The following is a 21,612-nucleotide window of genomic DNA, read 5'->3' on the forward strand; positions in this document are numbered from 1 at the left end:
CTACCCCCCCCCCTTTCTCGCTCTCAAATCAATGAACATATCCTCAGGTGAGGATTAAAAATAAAATAAATAAAAAACAGTAGGGAAGCTCTATACATGAAACTATATCCAATATAAATGAAATGTTTTAAAAAGGCACAAAAACAGTGTAGCAGTGTGTATAATATGCTGCCTATTGATGGAGAAACAGTAAGTAATATACATACTATGTAAACACACACTGTTTTACTAAACTGGTAATGCTAGCTGCCCCTAGGGAAGAGAATAGGTTTCTGGGGACAGAGGAAAAAAAGAGGCTAATACTCTGTACACTTTCTTATATCATTTAAATTTTGTACACTATTTGTTTTAAAAAAGATAAAAAGGAATTACCAGCTAATGTGCCAGTTTACATAGTAGCCTAGGAGTGCACAGGCAGAGACTACTTCCTATTCATCTCTACAGTCCCAGGGTCTAGCGCACAGTAGGAACTTCATAAATGTTTACTGTACTGCAGGCCAGTGTGGTTCAGCATTTGAGCATTGACCTATGAACCAGGAGGTCATGATTCGATTCCCCATCCGGGCACATGCCTGGGTTGTGGGCTCAATCCTGACGGGGACATGCAGGAGAAAGCCCATCAATGAGTCTCACTCATCATTGATGCTTCTATCCCTTTCTTTCTTTCTCCCTTCCTCTCTAAAATCAGTAAATAAAAAAATTAAAATTAAAAAAATAAATGTTTGCTGCAGAAATTATTTCAACTATTTCTCCCTTTTTTTAATCTGGTTTTTATTTTTATTAAATTTATTGGAGTGATATTGGTTAATAGGATCACATAGGTTTCAAGTATACATTTCTATGAGTTATTCAATAGTGATAACTTAAGCTAATATTTACCTAGCACTTATAACACCAGACACTGTCATAAGTATTTGACATGATTAAGTCCTTTAACCCTCATAACAATCGCACTGCACAGATGAGGAAACCAAGGTCCAGAATGATTAAGTAATTTGTCACTGGTCACATACCTACATAAGTGGCACAGGCAGGATTCAAACACTGGCCCCAAAACCCTGCTCTCAAACATGAGATCATATTATTCTTCACATACCTAGGAATAGACTGAAATCACTGAACACTGAAGTACACTCCTTACTGAATATTTGCTACAAAAATCTTCTGTCTTTAACTGCTGAATCATAAAAACTGCTGAAATAAAGTCAGTTAGGCCACTGCCTACGTGTGGACTAAGGAATCCCCAAGGAAGCTCTGACCTTGGCTTTCTGGTTCATGTGCACCCAACTCACCCCCAAGAGGATCGCGCTCTGGGAAAATGATTCAGACTAATCAAAGTACGACACTGACCTGCCCACCTGTGAATTTACCGTGGAGGCTACATTTGGTTTAATAAATAAAATCCTCTATCTATATCAAGCATTCCATCTCAGTGGGTGCCTAATCTAAATAATGGGAAGACCTCCCTTCCGTTTTGGAAAAAAACTCTACCTGAAAAATGAAAACCACGTACTGTACTTAGAAGCACAATTTCCCACCACTCAGAATTCCATTGAAGATGTCAAACACTGAGAAACAAACGCCCCTGGGCCCTTTCTTATTGTCCCAATACCATTCTTACTCTTAAGCAAAATTTCAGACTTTTCCTGAGGCCTCATGTATTGGACACTTTCACAAACTAATTTATTAGTTTTCAGGCTATTTGTTGGTGCTGCTATTTTTTAAAATATATTTTTATTGATTTCACAGAAGGGAGGAGAGATAGAAACATCAATGATAAAGAGAGAATCAATGATCAGCTGCCTCCTACCCATCCCACACTGGGGATTGAGCCCAACTCAGGAATGTGCCCTGACCAAGAATCTAACCATGACCTCCTGGTTCATAGGTCAATGCTCAACCACTGAGCCATGCTGGTTGGGTGGGCAGAGTTGCTATTTTTTTATTACACAGAGAAGCATTTTACCTGAAAGTTCTCCGAATCACACTGCTATAGAGGTTAACTTCCAGAAATTCCCTGTATAGCCCCAGCCTTGGAATGTGCTGTCACTGCACTGGCTTTCTCTCTCCAAGCACCACCAGACACTTCCTGTCTTGGTCCCTATTTTAGGTTCCTTCCTACTCCAAGGCCCGTAGCCCTCTGTGCACCAACAATCATAAACTAGGAATGGGCATCTTAACCAAGTAAATGTGTTCAAGTCAAGAGTGTTGCCATAGCTGGATTGTTAATTTTCAAACTATAATACAGAGATTCAATTCAAACTTTAATTCATCTTTTCTTCCTGCTTTAAAAGATCTTGAGAGGCCATCTGTGATTCCATTCATATGATTCCAGAATAAGCATATCCACAGAGACAGAAGCAGCAGATTCGTGGCTGTCAGGACTAGGGGAAGGAGGAATGGAGTTAATAGATACAGTTTCCTTTGGAGTGATGGAGAAGCTCTAGAACTAGAGTGGCAATTATTATACAACATGGTGAATGTACTGTAATGTCACTGAACTGTACATTTCAAAATGGTAAATTTTATGCTACGTATTGTACTACATACTACATATAGCATATATGGTTATTTTTAAATAACCAACTTAAGACTATGAAAAAATATGTTGCGGCACCCCTTCTAATACATTAAAGTAAGTATAAAGAATGCTTAAATAGTAATAAAGCATACAGTGTCTGTCTACTATTAACAGATGAAAATAAAATCTACCTTGGTAACTTTTCCTACAAAAAAAATATTTTAAAAGATGAGAACAATGAAAAGCCATTTTTAACCTATTAAGTTGCAATGTTTTTCTTAAGACCACCCGATGCTGATGAGTGTATTTATCTCCAGTTGGTGGGAAGAATAAACTAGCATAACCTTTCTGGAAAATTCTGATGATGTACCTTAAAAGTGTTCATACTAAATCTAAAACTATTTTAATATAAAAGGTTTATTTTTTAAAAATCTTCATACCCTTGGGTCCTTCTGGGAATCTAGCCTAAGACAATTTTCTGAACTACAGAAAAAGCTTTTTGCAAAAACATCAATCATATATTATTTACAATGGCAAAAAAAAAAAATAGAATAATCTATGCCCAAGAATCCATGTAATGCTATATTATACAGCCATTGTAAATATTTATGAAGTGTTTAATTATTTGGAAAAACCATTTATACTATAATGTTAAGTGGGAAAGGAAGAAGAAAAAACTGCATTTACAGTGTGATCTCAACCATCCTTAAAAAGTAAATAAAGACTAGAAGGGCCCAGCTGGTGTGGCTCAGTGGTTGAGTGTCAACCCATGAACCTCGAAGTCATGGTTCAATTCCCAGTCAGAGCATATTCCCAGGTTTCAGGCTCAATCCCTGGTAGGAGGTGTGCAGGAGGCAGCCAATCAATGATTCTCTCTCACCATTGATGTTTCTCTCTCTCTACCCTTCTCCTTTCCTCTCTGAAATCAATAAAAACATTATATTAAAAAAAATTTTATTTTTAAAGACTAGCAGGAAATAAAGCAAAATGTTATTAAAGGTTCAATCAGATGGTGGTTCATTCTTGTCTTTTTATACTTAACAATTACTCCAGAAACCAAAATACTTTTTTTTTAAGATTTTTTGATTGACTTTTAGGGAGAGAGGAAGGAAGAAGGAGAAAGAGAGAGAAACATCCATGTGAGAGTAATACATAAGCCACCTCTTGCACGCCCCCTACCGGGGATCGAGCCTGCAACCTGAACATGTACCCTGACAGAGAATCGAACTGGCAACCTTTCAGTGCATGGAATGACACCCAATCAACTGAGTCACACCAGCCAGGGCAGAAAATATGTTTTACATTACGAAAATAAAATAATAACTAAGCAAAATCAAGAGATGGCAGAGAAGGCTTTCTGATGGCATCAGTACCTACTTTAATTGTCAAATAGTACTAGAACAAAGAAGGTGTGGAAACTGAACTAAATTACTGGCCACAACCTTGGAAGGCTTGACTACTGCAGTGATTTTGTTATTGTTGTTGTCACTGTTTTGGCGGGTGTTGTTTGTTTCTTTTTAAATAAATCCCAATGGGAACTCCCTGTACTATTTTTGTGGTACTTCTGCAATTATAAAATGATGTCAAAATAAGACATTTAAATTAAATAAATCCGTGCAGAGTGTAGAGAAATAATTTTCTGGGCCATAACAAAGCACAGGGCTCCTTTCTCCATGAGTTAAATAAACGCCTTTCCTGGAGTGGTTGCCTTCACAGAAATCACCTCTGCTGTCTAGTAGAAGCCTTGTTCGTCAACATTTCAAAGCTTTCACCTTCATGAACTAACCTAAACACACTGAGCTTTTTCACTTTGCCATGTATGCCTATGGCTCCATCTGCCCCGAATGGCCCTTCTGTTTCCTCACCTCAGGCCCCAACCTCTTTTTTAGTGACTTCCCATTTCTGTCTTGAAACCCAACTCAGTTGTCACCTTCTTCGGAAAGCCTTCCCTGATACAGTCCTCCCATTCCCAATTTGGCTGGGCTTTTTTTTTTTTTTAAGTACAGTTGTACCTCTACAAGGTTTTATTTCTGTACTTCACTCCCAGCACTATAATCATTTGCAGACATGTATATCTCCCCATGAAGGGTTATAAACTTCCAGAAGTTATAAACTTCTATAGCTTCATGCTTGCATTCAAGAGCTATTGACCAGATGAATTCCCAATTATTTTGCAACTCTGCTGCAAGCCCCCAAACTTCACCAACAATGCTTCCTTCCAGGCCTGACTTTCCTTCCAATAAAGAATCACAAATTACACACACCCTGATGCATAGACTCACCAGGAGTTAGTCTATCTCCAACTGGCTCTAAATAATGAGCAATGTTTGCAATGGCCCAGCACTCATCCAACATTAGGAATTGCTTTTCCTACACCTAGAATAGGTGGATCTAAGACGCCAAATTTTAACATTCTACTCTCTAATGTATCCATAACTTCTATTTGCTAACTAAAAGCTTTAACTTCCTCATACTTCTTTTTTAAAATATATTTTTATTTATTTCTGAGAGGGAGAGGGAGAAACAGAAACATCAATGATAAGAAAGAATCATTATCGGCTGCCTCCTACAAAAAGGGATTGAGTCTGCAACCCGGCATGTGCCCTGACAGTAAATTGAACCAGTAACCTCTTGGTTCATAGGTTAACACTCAACCACTGAGCAACACTGGCCAGGTTCATCACCAGTTCTTAAGTTGAATTTCTTTGGGGAATTATCTTCCATAGAGTAATGAAGATTTTTATAACTCCCAAGCTGTAGCCTTGAAAACTAAAGAACCTCCAGGCTGTATGACGCTAGGAGGTCAGCTGGGCCCACTCACTAACCAGCCAAGTGACTTGCTCCAGACACCTGAAGGGACTGCAAGGCATACCTTTTTAAAATAGCAAATGAATATTAAAGGCTTTGAAGATAACTGACAAAAAATCAAAAACACAAGTATTCAATATCAAGGATCTACAGAATATGCCAATCTTTCATTTTCCATCTGTTCACTATTGTGGTGTAAAGGGGGATTCTTTTTCTCAAGAGTTTTTTTTTTTACAATTGTTTGAGATATTTTCAAAAGCCTTCAAGTTTCTTCTCATTCTTAGAAGTCTTCTTTACAGATAAACCAGGATGTGATTTTCAGTACTTCTCAGTAAAATATGCTTGTCCACAGAGCTATGGGGACACGGACCAGCCACCTCCACAGTAAAATGAGGCCACATGGTGTTCCTCTCAAGTGACATATGTGCCTGGATCTTTAACTGGTTTGTGACGACTGGAGATGGAAGGAATGGAAGAGGGAAGGGAAGGAGGAAAAAAAGATTATATATAGATTTTTAACAAGTGTTTAAGGCACAACCCAGTATTTTCAAGAAATTTCAGGTTTACAGAGAGCTGCTCTGACTTATAGGTGCCTTCCTTTAACCGGGTGTAGGCTCTCTTTGTCACTAAGGGAATTTCACTGGAAAATTAGAGAAACCCTACACATGACTGCCTAACTCTCCTATGAAGCTACTTCATATATCCTTAACATTTTAAATTCATACTCTGGTTCATAAACCCAAGTAACAGAACTAATAACAATGATTACCAGAAAACTCAGTTCACCAAGGTGAGCTCTGCAACTTTCTGGCAATGTAATTGCTTTCCTACAGTTAAACCTATTCTTACACTATGTTATGACATAAAGCCAAATGGGGAGAAAAAATACATTTTAACTACAAGGAAGAGCAAACAACAGGTAAATAAATGTATGATGATTTAGAAAACTACCAGAGCCCTAGCTGGTTTGGCTCAGTGGATAGAGCATCGGCCTTCGGACTGAATGGTCACAGGTTTGATTCTGGTCAATGGCACATACTTCAGTTGCAGTACCTCAGGGCACGTGCAGGATGCAACCAATCAATGCTCACATCAACGCTTCTCTCATCTCTCCTCTTCCCTTCCACTCTCTCTAAAAATCAATGGAAAAATCCTCAGGTGAGGATTAACAAAAAAAGAAAGAAAAGAAAGCTAACAGATTATTTAGTTCTATCACCAAGACAATCATTTTATTCAAGTCCACAATATTAGTACACACAAAATATTAATATTCGTATTCTGACTAAAATCAGCAGCATAAGATTTAAACAAATGTGCAAGCTATTCCAAACCTCACTCTTTCAGCATTGTAACATTACTCAGCCAAATTACTTTTTTTTTTTAATGTTGGCTGACCCAACAGAAAAATGTACAAAGATCAGGGAGATCAGGAATGGTCAGCTAATGTAGGAAAAAATACATATGACAATAAAATATTAAAAGATACTCCAGCCTGGCTGGTGTGCTCAATGGCTGAGCATCGACCCATGATCCAGGAGGTCATGGTTCTATTCCCAGTCAGGGCACATGCCTGGGTTGTGGGCTCGATCCCCAGTGTGGGGCATGCAGGAGACAGCCGATCAATGGCTCTCATCATTGATGTTTCTATCTCTCTCACTGTCTCTCTGAAATCAATAAAAACATTTTTAAAAAAAGAACCAGTGTAGCCCTGGCCGGTGGCTCAGTTGGTTGGAGCATTGTTCCATAACTGAAAGGTCACAGGTTTGATTTCCAGTTAGGGCACATACCAAGGTTGTGGGTTTGAGCCCCAGGCAGGGAACATGCCAGGGACAAAACTGTCCCATCACCACAAAAGAACTCCCTCTAGCCTAATTCTTTTCGTGTTTGTAGTCTCCCTCCCTCCCAGCAGTCACTTTGAGAATGGTATATGCCATATGTAACCTTAGATCGACTTTTTTTTACTAAGTACAATGGCCCTTAAGGTCTATCCATCTCATTCGAATGTAATAGAAGAAAAATAAGTGAAACTGAAAGAGGAATTGTCAAATTTCAAATCTTTGCTTTAATAATTATTAGCTCTTGATAAATCCCTATAGGTTAAGGGAAAAGATTATAAAAAAATTAAGAATATGGCATCCTATATAAAAAAGGCTAATATGCATGATCCATCCTGTATTTGTGAGATTGAGTCTGACCTGTTAATGAGTAGTTGCAGAATGGTTTTATATTGTATCCTAATCAAAGCACTTCTTAATATATTAGCATAACACTTCTTTGGTAAGCAAATGCCTTTTTATTTGAATTCACAGAGTGGAATTGTTTTGTTTCATGTCTCAGATTTCTTTTTTTAACACCCTACATTTTCTTTGTCTTTTTTAACTCATGCACATGTGCTCTTTGTACAATTTTAAAAGTAATAAAATCCAACATATCAAAATTTAAAAAAAGGCTAATATGAAAATTGTCCCCTCGACTGGGAGTTCGACCAGGGGGCGGAGATGGCTGGCCAATTGCCCGCAGCCCCTCACCCCAGGCAGCCCTGCCCCTGATCGGCCTCCCCTACCCTGATTGGGGGTGGGGCCAGCCGGCCAACCTCCCATGCCCTCTCCCATCGGGGTGTGCTGGCTGGACCCCACCCATGCACAAATTTGTGCACCGGGCCTCTAGTTTTAAATAAGTATACTATGTTTCAGTGATTGTGGTGGCAGTTATCTGAATCGACACATGGAATAAATTGCATAGAACTATACACACACATAAATATAGGTTAAAAAACTGTCTGGCTGGTGTGGTTCAGTGGTTGAGCATCAATCCATGCACCAAAAGATCACCAGTTTGATTCTTGGTCAAGGCACATGCCCAGGTTGCAGGCCCGATCCTGGTGGGAGCTATACAGGAGGCAGCGGATTAATGTCTCTCTCTCTCTCTCATCGATGTTTCTATCTCCCTCTCCCTCTCCTTCTTTTCTAAAATCAATAAAAATTAAAAAACATTTTTTAAAAATGATGAAAACTGAGTAAGGTCTAGTGTAGTTAATAATTGATATATTCCAATGTCAACTTCCTGGTTTTGATATTGCACAAAGCTGTATATGATGTCATGATTAGGGGAATCTGGGTGAAAGGTACATGGGACTCTGTGTACCTGTTTTGCAACTTCCTGTGTCTATATATTTCAGTAAATTGACTTCTTTTAAACTAACATGACCCCAAAAAAATCAGCACACTTTTTTAATAAAAGTACTTAGATTAGGTATCCACTCCCCTTATCCATGGATGAATGGATGGATGGGACGGATGGATAGATACAAAGATATGTCATAATTTGAGGTAGAAGGTTTGGGGGTGATTTTTTTGGCATGTTCTTTATACCTAATGATATAGCTTGCTTTTTTAATGAACACAAGTCATTTTTATTAAAATTACCCAGCTGTTACGCTAAAAAAAAAAATCTTCCCAGTTCTGATTATTAGTCAATTTAGAAACCAATGATTCCCCGCCCCCCCCCCGCCCCCCAGCTGCATTTAACTCATAAAATACCTTTATGCCATTTCAGGGAGTCTGAGACCAGAGATCCTGTTCATTACAACCTCATATAAAAAAATGGCAGGCTGCTCTAATGTAAATGAACTACTGCATATGCTAAGTCTAATGGGCTGAACTGAAACGCATTAAGAAATCAAACATCTGGTTTTCGGTTTTAGAATCTGAAAGTGAGATGAGAATGGGGTCTCTCAGAGAAAATACCTAACAAGCAGTTAGGGATAGTGGACTAGTACCTGATAAAAGGCCAGGAATGAGGAAAAAAGATGAAACCATCTCATGCAGTTATTTCTGTATCTCCCTTGAGCTCCTCCTCTAGACTATAACTTCCTTTAAGGCAAGTACTATGTCATAATTAGCCTTGTATCTCTAGTACTGTGACTTACATAAGGTAGTTGCTTCAACAGTTTATTGGAGGAATGAATTCTTAGTAGAGATGAAGCAGCAGCCCAGGATTGCCCATAATTCAGGGGAGGAGAAAGGAGGAGCCACCACCTCAGAAGAAATCAGAACTATGATGGTGTCAACTAGGCCTAGCCAGTTTGGCTCAGTGGATAGTGTCAGCCTGCGGACCAAAGAGTTCCAGGTTCAATTCCAGTCAAGGGCATGTTCCTTGGTTGCAGGCTCCTCCCCCGCCAGAGACTTGGACAGGGCTTGTGCAGGAGGCAACCAATCAATGTGTTCCTCTCACATCAATATTTCTCTGTCTTTCCCTCTCTCTTCCACTCTCTAAAAACCAATGAAAAAATATCCTCGGGTGAAAATTAAAAAATAGTAATAAAAAATTTTTTTAATAAAATTTTTTAAAAATGGTTTAAAGATAGTATCAACTAATGCTGCTCAAGAAATGGTCCGCACACTATTCCTGGTCCATGGCAAAGGAAGTACAGAAATTGATAGCATTTAGAAACTTCTGTATCAACTTGGCATTGCCACACATCCAACTTTATGTCTGTCAAATCCAATACACACCCCTAGCTGGGTGGCTCAGATGGTTGGAGCATCATCCTGATGGACCAGGTTTTATGGGTTTGATCCCCAGTCAGTGTACATAAAGAATCAACCAATGAACGCATAAGTAATGGAGCAACAAATCGAAGTCAGTCAGTCTCTGTCTCTCTTTCTCTCTCTCTCTCTCAAAAAAAAAAAAAAATCAATAAATTTAATAATCCATTGCCCAATTCAAGGCTGTAAAGAACTATGTTTAAAAAAAGATACAATAGCATACCATTCAATTACGAAGCAAATTTTGCAAGTTTTAAGGTTAGATGACTACATGTATGTAGTGTTTTTCCTGACAGCATTTCAAGTAAGCTACATTTCAAGTGAATATGCCTCTGTAAATGTACACACGCTTAAGAAAAAACCTGGTAATTAATAGAAGAAAACATGGAAAACTCTGTGTCTGAATCCCATCTCTATCAACTTGTTATATAATTCTGGATAAGCTATTAATTAACATCACCCTCCCTGAGTTTCAGTGTCCTCATCTTTCTCAACTGTAAAATGGAAACAGATAACACCTATCTTGCAGGAGGATAATCATAGGTATTAAAGGAGGCACGTGCCCTGGCTGTTTGGCTCAGTTGGTTGGAGCATTGTCCCATACACCTAAAGGTTGTGGGTTCGATTCCCAGTCAGGGCATATCCCTAGGTTGCAGGTTTCATTCCAGTGGGGCGCATACCCAGTCAATGTTTCTCTCTCACATCGATGTTTGTTTCTCTCTTTCTCTTTCTCTCTCTCAAATCAATAAAAACATATCCTCAAGTGAGGATTAAATAAGGTACTGTTTGGAGTACACGAGGGCCCCCAAACAATGGCCAGCACAGAGTGAAATTATGAAACACACAGACCTTTTTCCTCCCTCTAAACCCCAGGTTCCTTCCCTTTCCAATAGCCTTCACCTCCCTCGCTTCTCTCTGCTTTGTGGGTTTTCTCAGTACCCACAACTCCCTCACCTCCCCAACCCCCATTCCTAATTGTTCCCCAGCATGTCTCCCAGGAACAATTAGTTTTTGAAGCCACCCAGCAAGTATACCATGGACATACACAGCATTTGCTCTAACAACTCCCCTTGCTCACCTGCCCCCACCTCCACCAGCCCAGGGGAAAAATACCTGAGAGCTTGCTGGCTGCTATGGATTTTGGAAAAACAGGGTGTTTCCAGTGGTTCTCAGCCTTCTGGCCCTTTAAATACAGTTCCTCATGCTGTGACCCAACCATAAGATTATTTTCGTTGCTACTTCATAACTGTAATGTTGCTACTGACTCAATTACCTAAATATCTGTTGAATGCTTACTGGAAATGCAAAGGGGAATGAGACATCCTGCTATGGAATCCTTTATTTAGTCTTTTTTTTTTTAATTATTGATTTTAGAGAGAGGATAGGAGGGAGCAAGGCAGGGAAAAAGGGAGGGAAATGGAACATCGATTTGTTGTTCTACTTTTTTATTTTTAAATCTTTTTATTGATCAGAGAAGTAGGGAGAGGAAGAGATAGAAACATCAATGATAAGAGAGAAGTATTGATTAGCTGCCTCCTGCACATCTCCTACTAGGCATATGCCTTGACCCGGAATCAAACCATGACCTTCTAGTTCATAGGTTGATGCTCAACCACTAAGCCACATCCGCCCGGCTATTTATGCATTTACGGGTTGCTTTTTGTATGGACCCTGACGGGAGAAACTTGGTGTATCAGGATGATGCTCCAACCAACTGAGCTGAAGTGAACTTTTTTTTTTTAATCCTCACCTGAGGAAATTTTCCTATTGATTTTTAAAAAGAGTGGAAGGAGGGAGAAGGAAGGAGGGGAGAGAAAGAGAGAGAAAAACATCTATGTGAGAGAGACACATCAATTGGTTGCCTCCTGCACACTCCCCGCTTGGGGCTAGGGATCCCTGCAACCCAGGTTCGTGTCCTTGACAGAAATCGAGCCCACGATCCTTCCCTGTGTGGGCCAATGCTCTAACCACTTAGCACACTGGCCAGGACCTGATATGGACTCTTAAAGAGACAGAACCAATTCCACTCCCAGGCTTGGAGTGGGAGTGAAGGGAAAGGAGTGAGGGGAACAATGGGAGAATTTCACATTTTGCTCTTCAAACTTCTGAACTCTTTGACATTTACTACAAAAATATAGTCTTGTAATTCTTATACAATAAAAACAAATAAATCAAAATAATGAAAGCAAAAAAACAGACCTAACTATAATCAAAGATGAAACTAGTGGCTGGAAAGCCTCAAAGAGGTTATGTTTATGGTTATCTGGAAATGCTTGGTGAGGTATCAACTGCAAAAATGAAGAAAAGGACATTCAAGCAGAGGGAACAGAACAGAGCAAAGCCAGAGAAGTATGAAAGTATACTCAGTGTTCTGGGAATGAAAAGTGGTTTGTTGTGGCTAGAGAACAAGGTATAATTTGGGAAGTCTAAAAGATATTCCAAATAAATCACTTTAAGCATTTAATAAATCATTTCTACCCTTACTGAGAAGACTAAAAGTGAAATTGTGAAAATCCAGGGCCTGTGTGCTTTCCACTAATGTGCTACGATAAAAACGTGGTCTCTGACAACATGATCACACCTGAGTTCCATGAGGTAGCTCGAGCAGGAATACAGGAGATGGACTAGTGGAGAAAGACCTGGAAGCTATCAGAACAACACAGTGAAAGCAAGAGACGACGACGGCCTGACCAAAGCGGATGGAACGGAGAGAAAGGAAAGGGTCAGAGCACAGATAAGTTAGCAGTTGCATCAACAGGTCTACAAGGGAAGGACTAAAGGTGAAGGGGAAGTTCAAGATGACTCAGTGTTTTGAGTGTTTTGTGAGTAAGGTCATTAACAGAACTAGGATATGGAGGAGCAGGCTCTAACCTGAGGGAAGAGATGGATTTGGTTAGACAGGTTTGATTAGATGTCTACACGACACTCAGGTGGATCTCCAAGGCGAGAGAGAAAGGCTGAGTTCTCATTAGTACACAGGTCATAGCCGAAGCCATGAGAAAGAAAATCAAGGGATACTGAACCATGAGAGTAATATCACGGAGGCCAAGGGAGTCAAGGAAAAGAAGTGTTTCAGGAAAAGGAAAGGAGACCAGTGGTTGTTAAAGGCCAAGAGCCCAGCCGGCGTGGCTCAGTGGTTGAGCACTGACCTATGAACCAGGAGGTCATGGTTTGGTTTCCGGTCAGGGCACATGCCCAGGTTGCAGGCTCAATCCCCAGTGTGAGGTGTGCAGGAGGCAGCCAATCAATGATTCTCTCTCATCACTGATGTTTTCATCTCTCTCTTCCTCTCCCTTCCTCTCTGAAATAAATTTAAAAATATATGTATCTTTTTAAAAGGGCCAAGTAGAAAAGTCAGAGGACATAAGGACTGAAAAGAGGCTAATTCATGTTGGAATCAGCACAACGAGGTTACAGGTGATCTTCAAACACAGTGAAAATAGAAAAGCAGTCTGCAGTGGCTGTAGAATAAATCCCGGCAGGGAAAGGGAACATATTTGAAAAAGCAGAGGCTACATGTTCAGGAATTCCCTCCCTTCCACCCCAGGCTGTGCTGTCACATCTTCCTTGACTTAGACAAGGTATGTCCACAATCCAACTACCTAAAATCATAAAGATCCTTGTCATGACCAATACTGGTTAGCTTCATCTCAACAGCAGCAACTGCCCACCTACCTACAGACAGCGCCAAATCCCTTATTTTATCAGCACATGTCCCATCTCCTGCCATCTTCCTGTCAGTTTCTTTATCTGCCATCTCTTCTATCCCCACCAAATCCAAATCACCAATTAATTAAAATTTCCCACTAATCCCAATTGCCAGGTTAGAGGCTTCCGAAATCAGCTTGAGCTTCCCCCTTTCTTCATCTCCTGCGTCTGGAATTAGAGTTTTAAGTGACAACTCTCCTACTCTTCCCCTCCACTCCTAATTCCACATCCAAAGACAGCCCTTTGGCACATCCATTCAGGCATGGTGTCATAACCAGTTTCCCAAACCAATCTAACCTATACATGGCAGAGAATTTTCCTTTAAGGAAAAACGAGCCAAAAAGCGAAGTCCAACTCCCTAAAACAGTCCTGCAAGCCCTCCATAATCTAGCCATAAACTACCTTTATAGCCTTCTCTCCAACTACTTCTTCACAAAAGCCTCCACCATGGCCAAACCAGTCTTCCTTCACATTACACATTTAGTTACACCTTCTCTTCTGAAATATCCTCCTACTACAAGTTCTATTCATCATAGAGAACCTAACTTACTCCCTCTCTCTAAAGCCCCCTTTGAACACCCAAGACCTCCTTAGCAGTCCTGCCACAATTTAACTGTCTACCATGCCAAGAATTGTTCTAGAGACTCTTGAGATACATAGGTAAACAAAGCAAAGATCCTTAGCTTTATGGAGTTAATATTCTAGCAGGAGATTTTAAAAAAAAAACAGACTTCAGAAATAACATTAAATATATAAAATGTTTACAAATTGTAAATGCTACAGAAAGATGTCAAGCAGGATATGAAGGACTGGGAGTTCTGGGGTGGGATTATAACTTTAAATAGGGTGGTAAGGACAGGCCTTATTGGGAAGATGTCTCCTGAGAAGGTTTGTGGAAGGTCAAACTTGTCGTGCAAGCGACAGTGCAGTCCAAGCAGAGGCAACAGCCAAGCCAAAGCCCTGAGGCAGGAACACACCTCGAATTTGAAGAACAGCAAGGAGGCCAAGGTAGTTGAACAGAGTGAGCCACAGGGAGAGCAGTAGATGGGTTCAGCATGTAACCACAGGCCAGAATATAGAGGGCGCAGTAGATCATGCCGGAACATGAGGGCTGCTATTGGCTTTGCTCTACTGAAATAAAGAGCTATGGGAACAGAGCAAGGACATGAACTGCTTTCAATTTTTCAAAGAAGCACTGGAGTTACTATGCTGAAAGCATAAGAACATTAACTATTGTATTACATAGTATCCACAGTAAAAAATAAATAAATTAATTAATTAATTAATTAAAAAGAGGCTAAGTCGGAAGCTAGAACAGTTAGGAGGCGACATCCATAATCCAGTGGAGGGAATAAGAAGCGGTAAAATCCTGGCTACATTTCAAAGGCAGAAAACAATCCGCTTTCCTGATACGATCAGATGCGGGGTGTGAAAGGTCAAGGACGACTTCCAGCTTTTTGGCACAAGCAGCTGGAAAGGCGAAGCTGCCCGTGGAGAAGGCTGTGAGTGGAAAAGACTTAGAGGGGAAGATGAGGAGTTGAGTTTGTGACATGTTACATTAGAAGCGCCTGACAAACAAGCATGCATGTCAAGTGGCAGCTGCATACATGAGAACTGCTGCTGAGGAGAGAGGTCTGAACTAGGAACTCACTAGGTCGGAGGCCTAGGGTACCCCAGCTGTTCAAAGATCAATGAGATGAGGAAGAAACAACCAGTGAGATGGAGGAAAACCAAAGGCACATCTAGTGTCCTGAGGCCAAGTGAAGACTTCAAGAAGAGGGAGTGTTCAACTTGTTCAATGCTACTGACAGATAAATAAGATGAGAACTGAGAACTAATCATTGCACTTAGGAAAGGTATGGGGAGAGACCTTGATAGGTGAACTTAACAGAGAATAGAAAATGACCACTCAGAGACCACTCTTTCCTTAAGTTCTTTGCAAAGGGGAATAAATAAATAAGGCAGCTGCTGGCAAAGAAAGGGTACATATTTACGATGATCAAAAAAGTACATGTTTAAGTGCCACATGTATGTACTCATATAGAGCCCTTACAAGCCCAAAGCACTCAATAAATGTTTTCCTTCCTCCACTCTCCCTTCATACCCATCACTTTCTATTATCTTTCCTTAAGTTCTTTGCAAAGGGGAATAAATAAATAAGGCAGCTGCTGGCAAAGAAAGGGTACATATTTACGATGATCAAAAAAGTACATGTTTAAGTGCCACATGTATGTACTCATATAGAGCCCTTACAAGCCCAAAGCACTCAATAAATGTTTTCCTTCCTCCACTCTCCCTTCATACCCATCACTTTCTATTATCTTTACTGATACATGTATCTATCTTCAAAACTATCTGCAAACAACTTCTACTTGGAAGGCCCTTTTTTACCTTGTTCAACTATCACATTCTTCCTAATCCGTCAAGACTCAAATATTCCTCCTGAGAAGCCTCCCCAGACCCCTCTCCTCAGCTAATCTCCCTCAGATCTGCTACCTTTGTACCAATGCATTCTTCTGCAATCATCCTTATCAAGGTCTCATAATTATCACAATATATGTCCCACTGTCCTCACTAAGCTGACTCCTAGAGGGCAGGGGCAATGTCAAGTGTCCCTCTGGATTATAAACTTTTACCTCTGGGGTAAATGTTTAACAGTTAAGAGCGCAGGCTCCTGCCCTGGCTGGTGCGGCTCAGCGGATAGAGTGTCGGCCTGCAGGACTGAGGGGTCCTGGGTTCAATTCCAATCAAGGGCACATGCCCACGCTGCAGGCTTAATCCCCAGTGGGGGGCATGCAGGAGGCAGCTGATCCAAGATTCTCACTCATCATTTATGTTTCTATCTCTCCCTCTCCTTTCCTCTCTGAAATCAATAAAAATATACTTATTAAAAAAAAATAAGAGCACAAGCTCCTGAGCCACATTGCCTGGGCTTGAATCCCAGTCCCACCACATGGTTGCAGTGTGACCTTGAGAAGTTGCCCAACCTCTCTGGGCCTTGAATGTTCTCATCTATAAAATGGGAAATAAAAATAGCCTCTACCTCCTAGCATTGTTCGGAAGAATAAGAGTTAATATATGTAAAATGCCTGGCATATACTAAGCCCTATAAACATCAACTATAATATTATACAGTAACCACAATACCTAGGATTTTAAGCTTGATGCAGGAAGTAAATTATTTCATGAGCCCACCTGGTGCGGTTCAGAGGTTGAGCGTCAACCTATGAACGAGGAAGTCATGGTTCAATTCCCGTCAGGGCACATGTCTGGGTTGCGGGCTCTGTCCCCTATGGGGGGCCTGCAGGAGGCAGCAATCAATGATTCTCTCTCATCACTGATATTTCTATCTCTCTCCCTCTCCCCTTCTCTCTGAAAGCAATTTAAAAATGTACATTTTTTTAAATTATTTCATGAATGACTAATCTAAGGCACTAAAAAACACTGGCCTACTGTGGAGAATGACTCTCTATACCACTCTGAGCTTTTTGTCTTTACCAAATTTCATCACTTGAACCATATCATATAGTAATTTTTTCAAAAGTTATTGTCATTTTTAATATCTTTTTTATTGATTTCAGAGAGGCAGGGAGAGGGAGAGAGAGATAGAAACATCAATGATGAGAGAGAATCATTGATCGGCTTTCTCCTGCACGCCCCCTACTGGGAATCGAGCCTGCAACCGGGACATGTGTCCTTGACTGGAATCAAACCCAGGACCCTCCAATCCATAATCAACATTCTATCCACTGAGCAAAACCGGCTAGGGCCGTGGTCGGCAAGCTGCGGCTCGCAAGCCACATGTGGCTCTTTGGCCCCTTGAGTGTGGCTCTTCCTAAGCCTTAGGAGTACCCTAATTAAGTTAATAACAATGTACCTACCTATATAGTTTAAGTTTAAAAAACTTGGCTCTCAAAAGAAATTTCAATCGTTGTACTGTTGATATTGGGCTCTGTTGACTAATGAGTTTGCCAACCACTGGGCTAGGGCAAGTCATTTCTGGATATTTAACCTGTTTCCCAGGCTACCTCTAATTATGTGATTACAGAACCTCTGAGAGGAGGAAAGATAGAAACACCGAGATCTGTTCCCCCACCCTAGAGAAACAGATTAAAGTGATTCCCAGCCCAGCCAGTGTGGCTCACTTGGTTGAGCAACGTCCCATGCACCAAGAAGTCGCTTCCCAGTAAGGACCCATATCCAGGTTGCAGGCTTGATCCCCAGCAGGGAGTGTGCGGGAGGCAGCAGATCTCGATGCTTCTATCTGTCTCCCTTCCTCTCTCTAAAAATAAATCAATAAAAACATATTTTTTTTAAATCCTGTATAATAAAAGTCCAATACGCAAATTGTCCCCTCGGAGCAGTTGTTCTACCAGGAGTTCAACAGCTCACTATGAGGTGTGCTGACCACCAGGGGGCAGCGCAGAAAATGGTGGGCATCAGCGACTTGGCGCTGCCATCTCCGATGGGCCCAGACGAGAGCAGTACCCTGGCGTGATGGTGGAGCAGGTGAACAGGCGGCACCAGGCCAAGGCGGGTACAAGCGAGGGCCCACTCGCCCCGCAGCAGCAACCAGCAGTGGCAGCAGGGTGGTGGGGTTACTGCCCCGGCTCCGAGGCACTGAGGGAGTCTGGCAGGAGGCCGATCACCTCACAGACAGCAACCAGCAGCCAGCAGGCCCTGACTGCCTGATTGGGGCAGAGCCCCGGTCTAGGATGGGGAACTGGGGGTGGATGGCGGCAACCTCCCATGGTGCCCAGATGGGGAAGCGGGGGAGGGCTGCAACCTCTTGCTAGGGTGCAGTGGGAATGCGGGGTGTCCGCCAAGCTCACTTTCACTCCCCCTGCTATCCTTCCCAGGGCTTGTGAGCAGAGAAAGCCACCCCGCCCCCTTGCACTCAGGTGCCGAGCACTCACAAGGAGCCCACCCACACCTGCGCAGCCTCTTGGGTGAGCCAGCTGCAGTCCCAGGACTGCAAGGGCCAATCGGGCTCCCCATGGCTTCATGGAGTTGGTCTGCGAAAAGAGCGGCGCTGCCTGCCCGGCTTCCATGCAGCGCCGCTGGGCAGTCCAAGACGCATGCTGCGCCCTGGCCCACTGCATCAGGCTGTGCTCACCACATCTCCACATGGGGACTCGGGTGCCGTGACTCAGGCAGAGGGGGGCATGCGGGGCCCGGAAGCCCAGGTGCTGCCCACTGCCCAGAGGTCAGCTGGGACCTGCCCTTCCACACCAGACACTCTCACTTCGATCACCAGCCAGGCCTAGGGACTGCACCCATGCACAAATTTTGTGCACCAGGCCTCTAGTAATAGTAACAAAATAAAGTGATTCCCATACTCCCCGGCCCCAATCACAACATCAAAACCAAAAAAAATACAGTTGGATGACATTCCCGATTACCTTTCCACATGAGGCAGCACATGTACTGCAAAGAGCACAAACTTTGGAGTAGATCACCCTGGGTCCAAACGGGCGCCCTACAGACAGGTCTGTTCCTCTCCCCCTCTGTAGTAACGGCAATAGTGTAACCTAGCAGGGTGGGTGTGGTTAACTGATACTGAATGACTTGAAGAAAAATGAATGCATGAAAAATAGCTAGTTTATAGCAGATACTAAATAAATGCTAGTTGCCATATACCATTTTCATCTTAATTAGAGTTGAAGTTTCAAAAAGAAATATTACAAAGGCTCAAGCATATGACAACTAATACTCTTAAAAGTTAAAATGTTAAGTCAGTAGGAAATGGGCAGGAAAAGGTTCCTGGAATAAATACAGAGCTGTGATCCCAGGGAAAAGACCCTCCTCCTGAAACACACAAACCAGGCAGCAGCTTCCTTGCATTTTGGAGACAAGATCGGCTTTGCCTATATCCTTGACCCCTGGGACACCTCAGATGAACCCCTGGTGTGATGCAGAAAGGAATTAGATGGTTGACCTCACATACACTGTGGCCACCCCCATGTTCTTAAATATGTGACTCAAAACTTACTTCAAGAAAAAAATGTACATGGTGACCATGAATTATGAGTATAGACTGGACTATAAAGACAACTACTACTTTACTAATTAACTGCTCACAGATGGCCATTTCATAATGCTCTCTTAGTTACCAATTAGAATGAAACCTGAATACAAGGTTGCTTGGCTAGTTTAGTCAATAACCAATGGAATTCTGCCCGGGGTGGGGGGAGTCCCCAAAGTTCCCTGGGGAGGAATGTGTCTGTCTTGATTCATCTGACATTCCCTAGAGTCTGGCATACAGTGGCTACTTAAAATTCACTGAAAAATCTGTATGCCCATGTTCTGAGCAACATTACTCACGGGAGCCAAAAGGTGGAAATAATCCAGGTGTCCATCAACAGATGAGTGGATAAACAAAATATAGTATATACACACAATGGAGTATTATTCAGTCTTAAAAAGGAAGGAAATTCTGACATGCTACAAGGATGAACCTCAAGGACACTGTGCTAAGTGAAATAAGGCAGTCACCAAAAGACAAATACTGTATGACTTCACTTATATGAGGGACCTAGAGTAGTCAAAGGAGACAGAAAGCAAACTAGTGGTCCCCAAGGGCTGGGGAAGCGGAAGGGGAGTTAGTGTTTAATGAGTAGAGTTTCAGATTTGCAAGATGAAAAAAGTTCTGGAGATGGATGCACAGCAATGTGAATGTACTTAAAGCTACAAAACTGTACACTTACACTGGTTAAAATGGCAAATTTCATGTTATATATATTTTACAGTTTAAAACACACAAAAATTCATTGAATGAATAAATGAAGGACTACTCAGCACTTACTTTCATCACTCACTAAATGGTCTATCTCATACCTTTGGATTATTCACTAGAGAATTCCAATCTTACATTTTACAGGTGAGGAAAGGGGGGCTCAGAGCGCATAACTGACCTGCCTCTTTCCAGGGCGGCATCTACTACACAGAGCTGCTCAGCATGAATGGTGTGCTGTTGGACCCGACTGGCTGTAGGCCCCATGCGGACAAGGGCTATGCCTCAGGTCTTCTGACTATGCCCAGAGCCTGCACACACCACCCACAGGCTCCTTGAATTTTCTGCAATCCCGCCAGCCTGAACATCAGAATCATAGATGTCACCGTATCTCTTTCTCAACGAAATCACTAACTTGGCAGGGGGGTGGCCTGAAAAACACTTCTATCACTGGAGGTGCTCACAGGCCGGGCCATCGCCCACTCCCCATGGCCTCCGATGTGCCCGAGAGCTGGAGCACACAGAGGTTCAGACCATTTCACCGTGGAGGGAGCCAAGCCTTCTGCAGGAGACACACGATAAACGCTGAACAGAGTCCTGAGCATGGCTACGGAAAACATCTTCCGCACAGGCGGCCTCTGAGCCGGATCGGGAAGGGTGCGTGGTTTCCCAGGCACCGCCAGCGAAAAGGCCAGAGCATGCAGCAGCTGCAGCAGCCGGGGCCTGGGTCCCTGCCGGCCCTCTGCACATGCCACCCCCACGACCCCGACACAGGGCTGCGCTGCGTCTCACAGAGGCCACGAAGTCAGACTGCCTGGGTTCACACCGCGTCCCTGTCGCTGCAGAGCGCCCTGGGGCTGGCTCCGTGCCTCAGTCTCCCCACTTCGGAGGAGGGCTGGTTGCTCATTCAAGAACACCTGTCCATCGCTTAGCACCTGGCCTGGCACAGACAAGCCCTCAAAAAAAAAAAAGAAACACGATGGCCACTGTCATGACGAGCTGCACGCTGGGAGAGGCAGACAGCAGGGTGGTGCCTGCTGAGCTTGCGGGTCCCTCTCAGTCCAAGAGGCGGCCGGGGGGGGGAGGGGAGCCCCGAGCGGGGCTGCACACCCTGCACGCATGTCACTGCCCAGATCCGCACCCGGGGGGAAGCGACGGCTCAGCAGTCCCGAGCCCGCTCCCGCCCTCAGCCCCGCACCCAGAGGGGGGGTGGGGGGGGGACAGGGGCGCGGACCCCACTTACCATGCTGGCCGGGGAGGGGGCGGCTCAGGTGAGCTGGCTCTCGGGCTCCGCA

At 42.7% G+C, this 21,612-nt stretch overlaps 1 protein-coding gene across 3 annotated transcripts in view; it reads right to left on the bottom strand.

The window, feature by feature from the left end:
• Positions 1-21,612, bottom strand: part of XPO6 (exportin 6) — a 130,193-nt gene extending 108,581 nt beyond the window's left edge. For all 3 annotated transcript variants that reach the window (XM_006756854.2, XM_015559505.1, XM_015559504.1), the window contains exon 1: positions 21,561-21,612. In XM_006756854.2, coding sequence (XP_006756917.1) covers positions 21,561-21,563 — 3 coding nt within the window. In that variant the 5' untranslated portion in view covers positions 21,564-21,612. The remainder of the gene's footprint in view (positions 1-21,560) is intronic.

This window comes from Myotis davidii, unplaced genomic scaffold (genome assembly GCF_000327345.1).
Source record: "Myotis davidii unplaced genomic scaffold, ASM32734v1 scaffold934, whole genome shotgun sequence".
Taxonomy (NCBI): Eukaryota; Metazoa; Chordata; class Mammalia; order Chiroptera; family Vespertilionidae; genus Myotis; species Myotis davidii.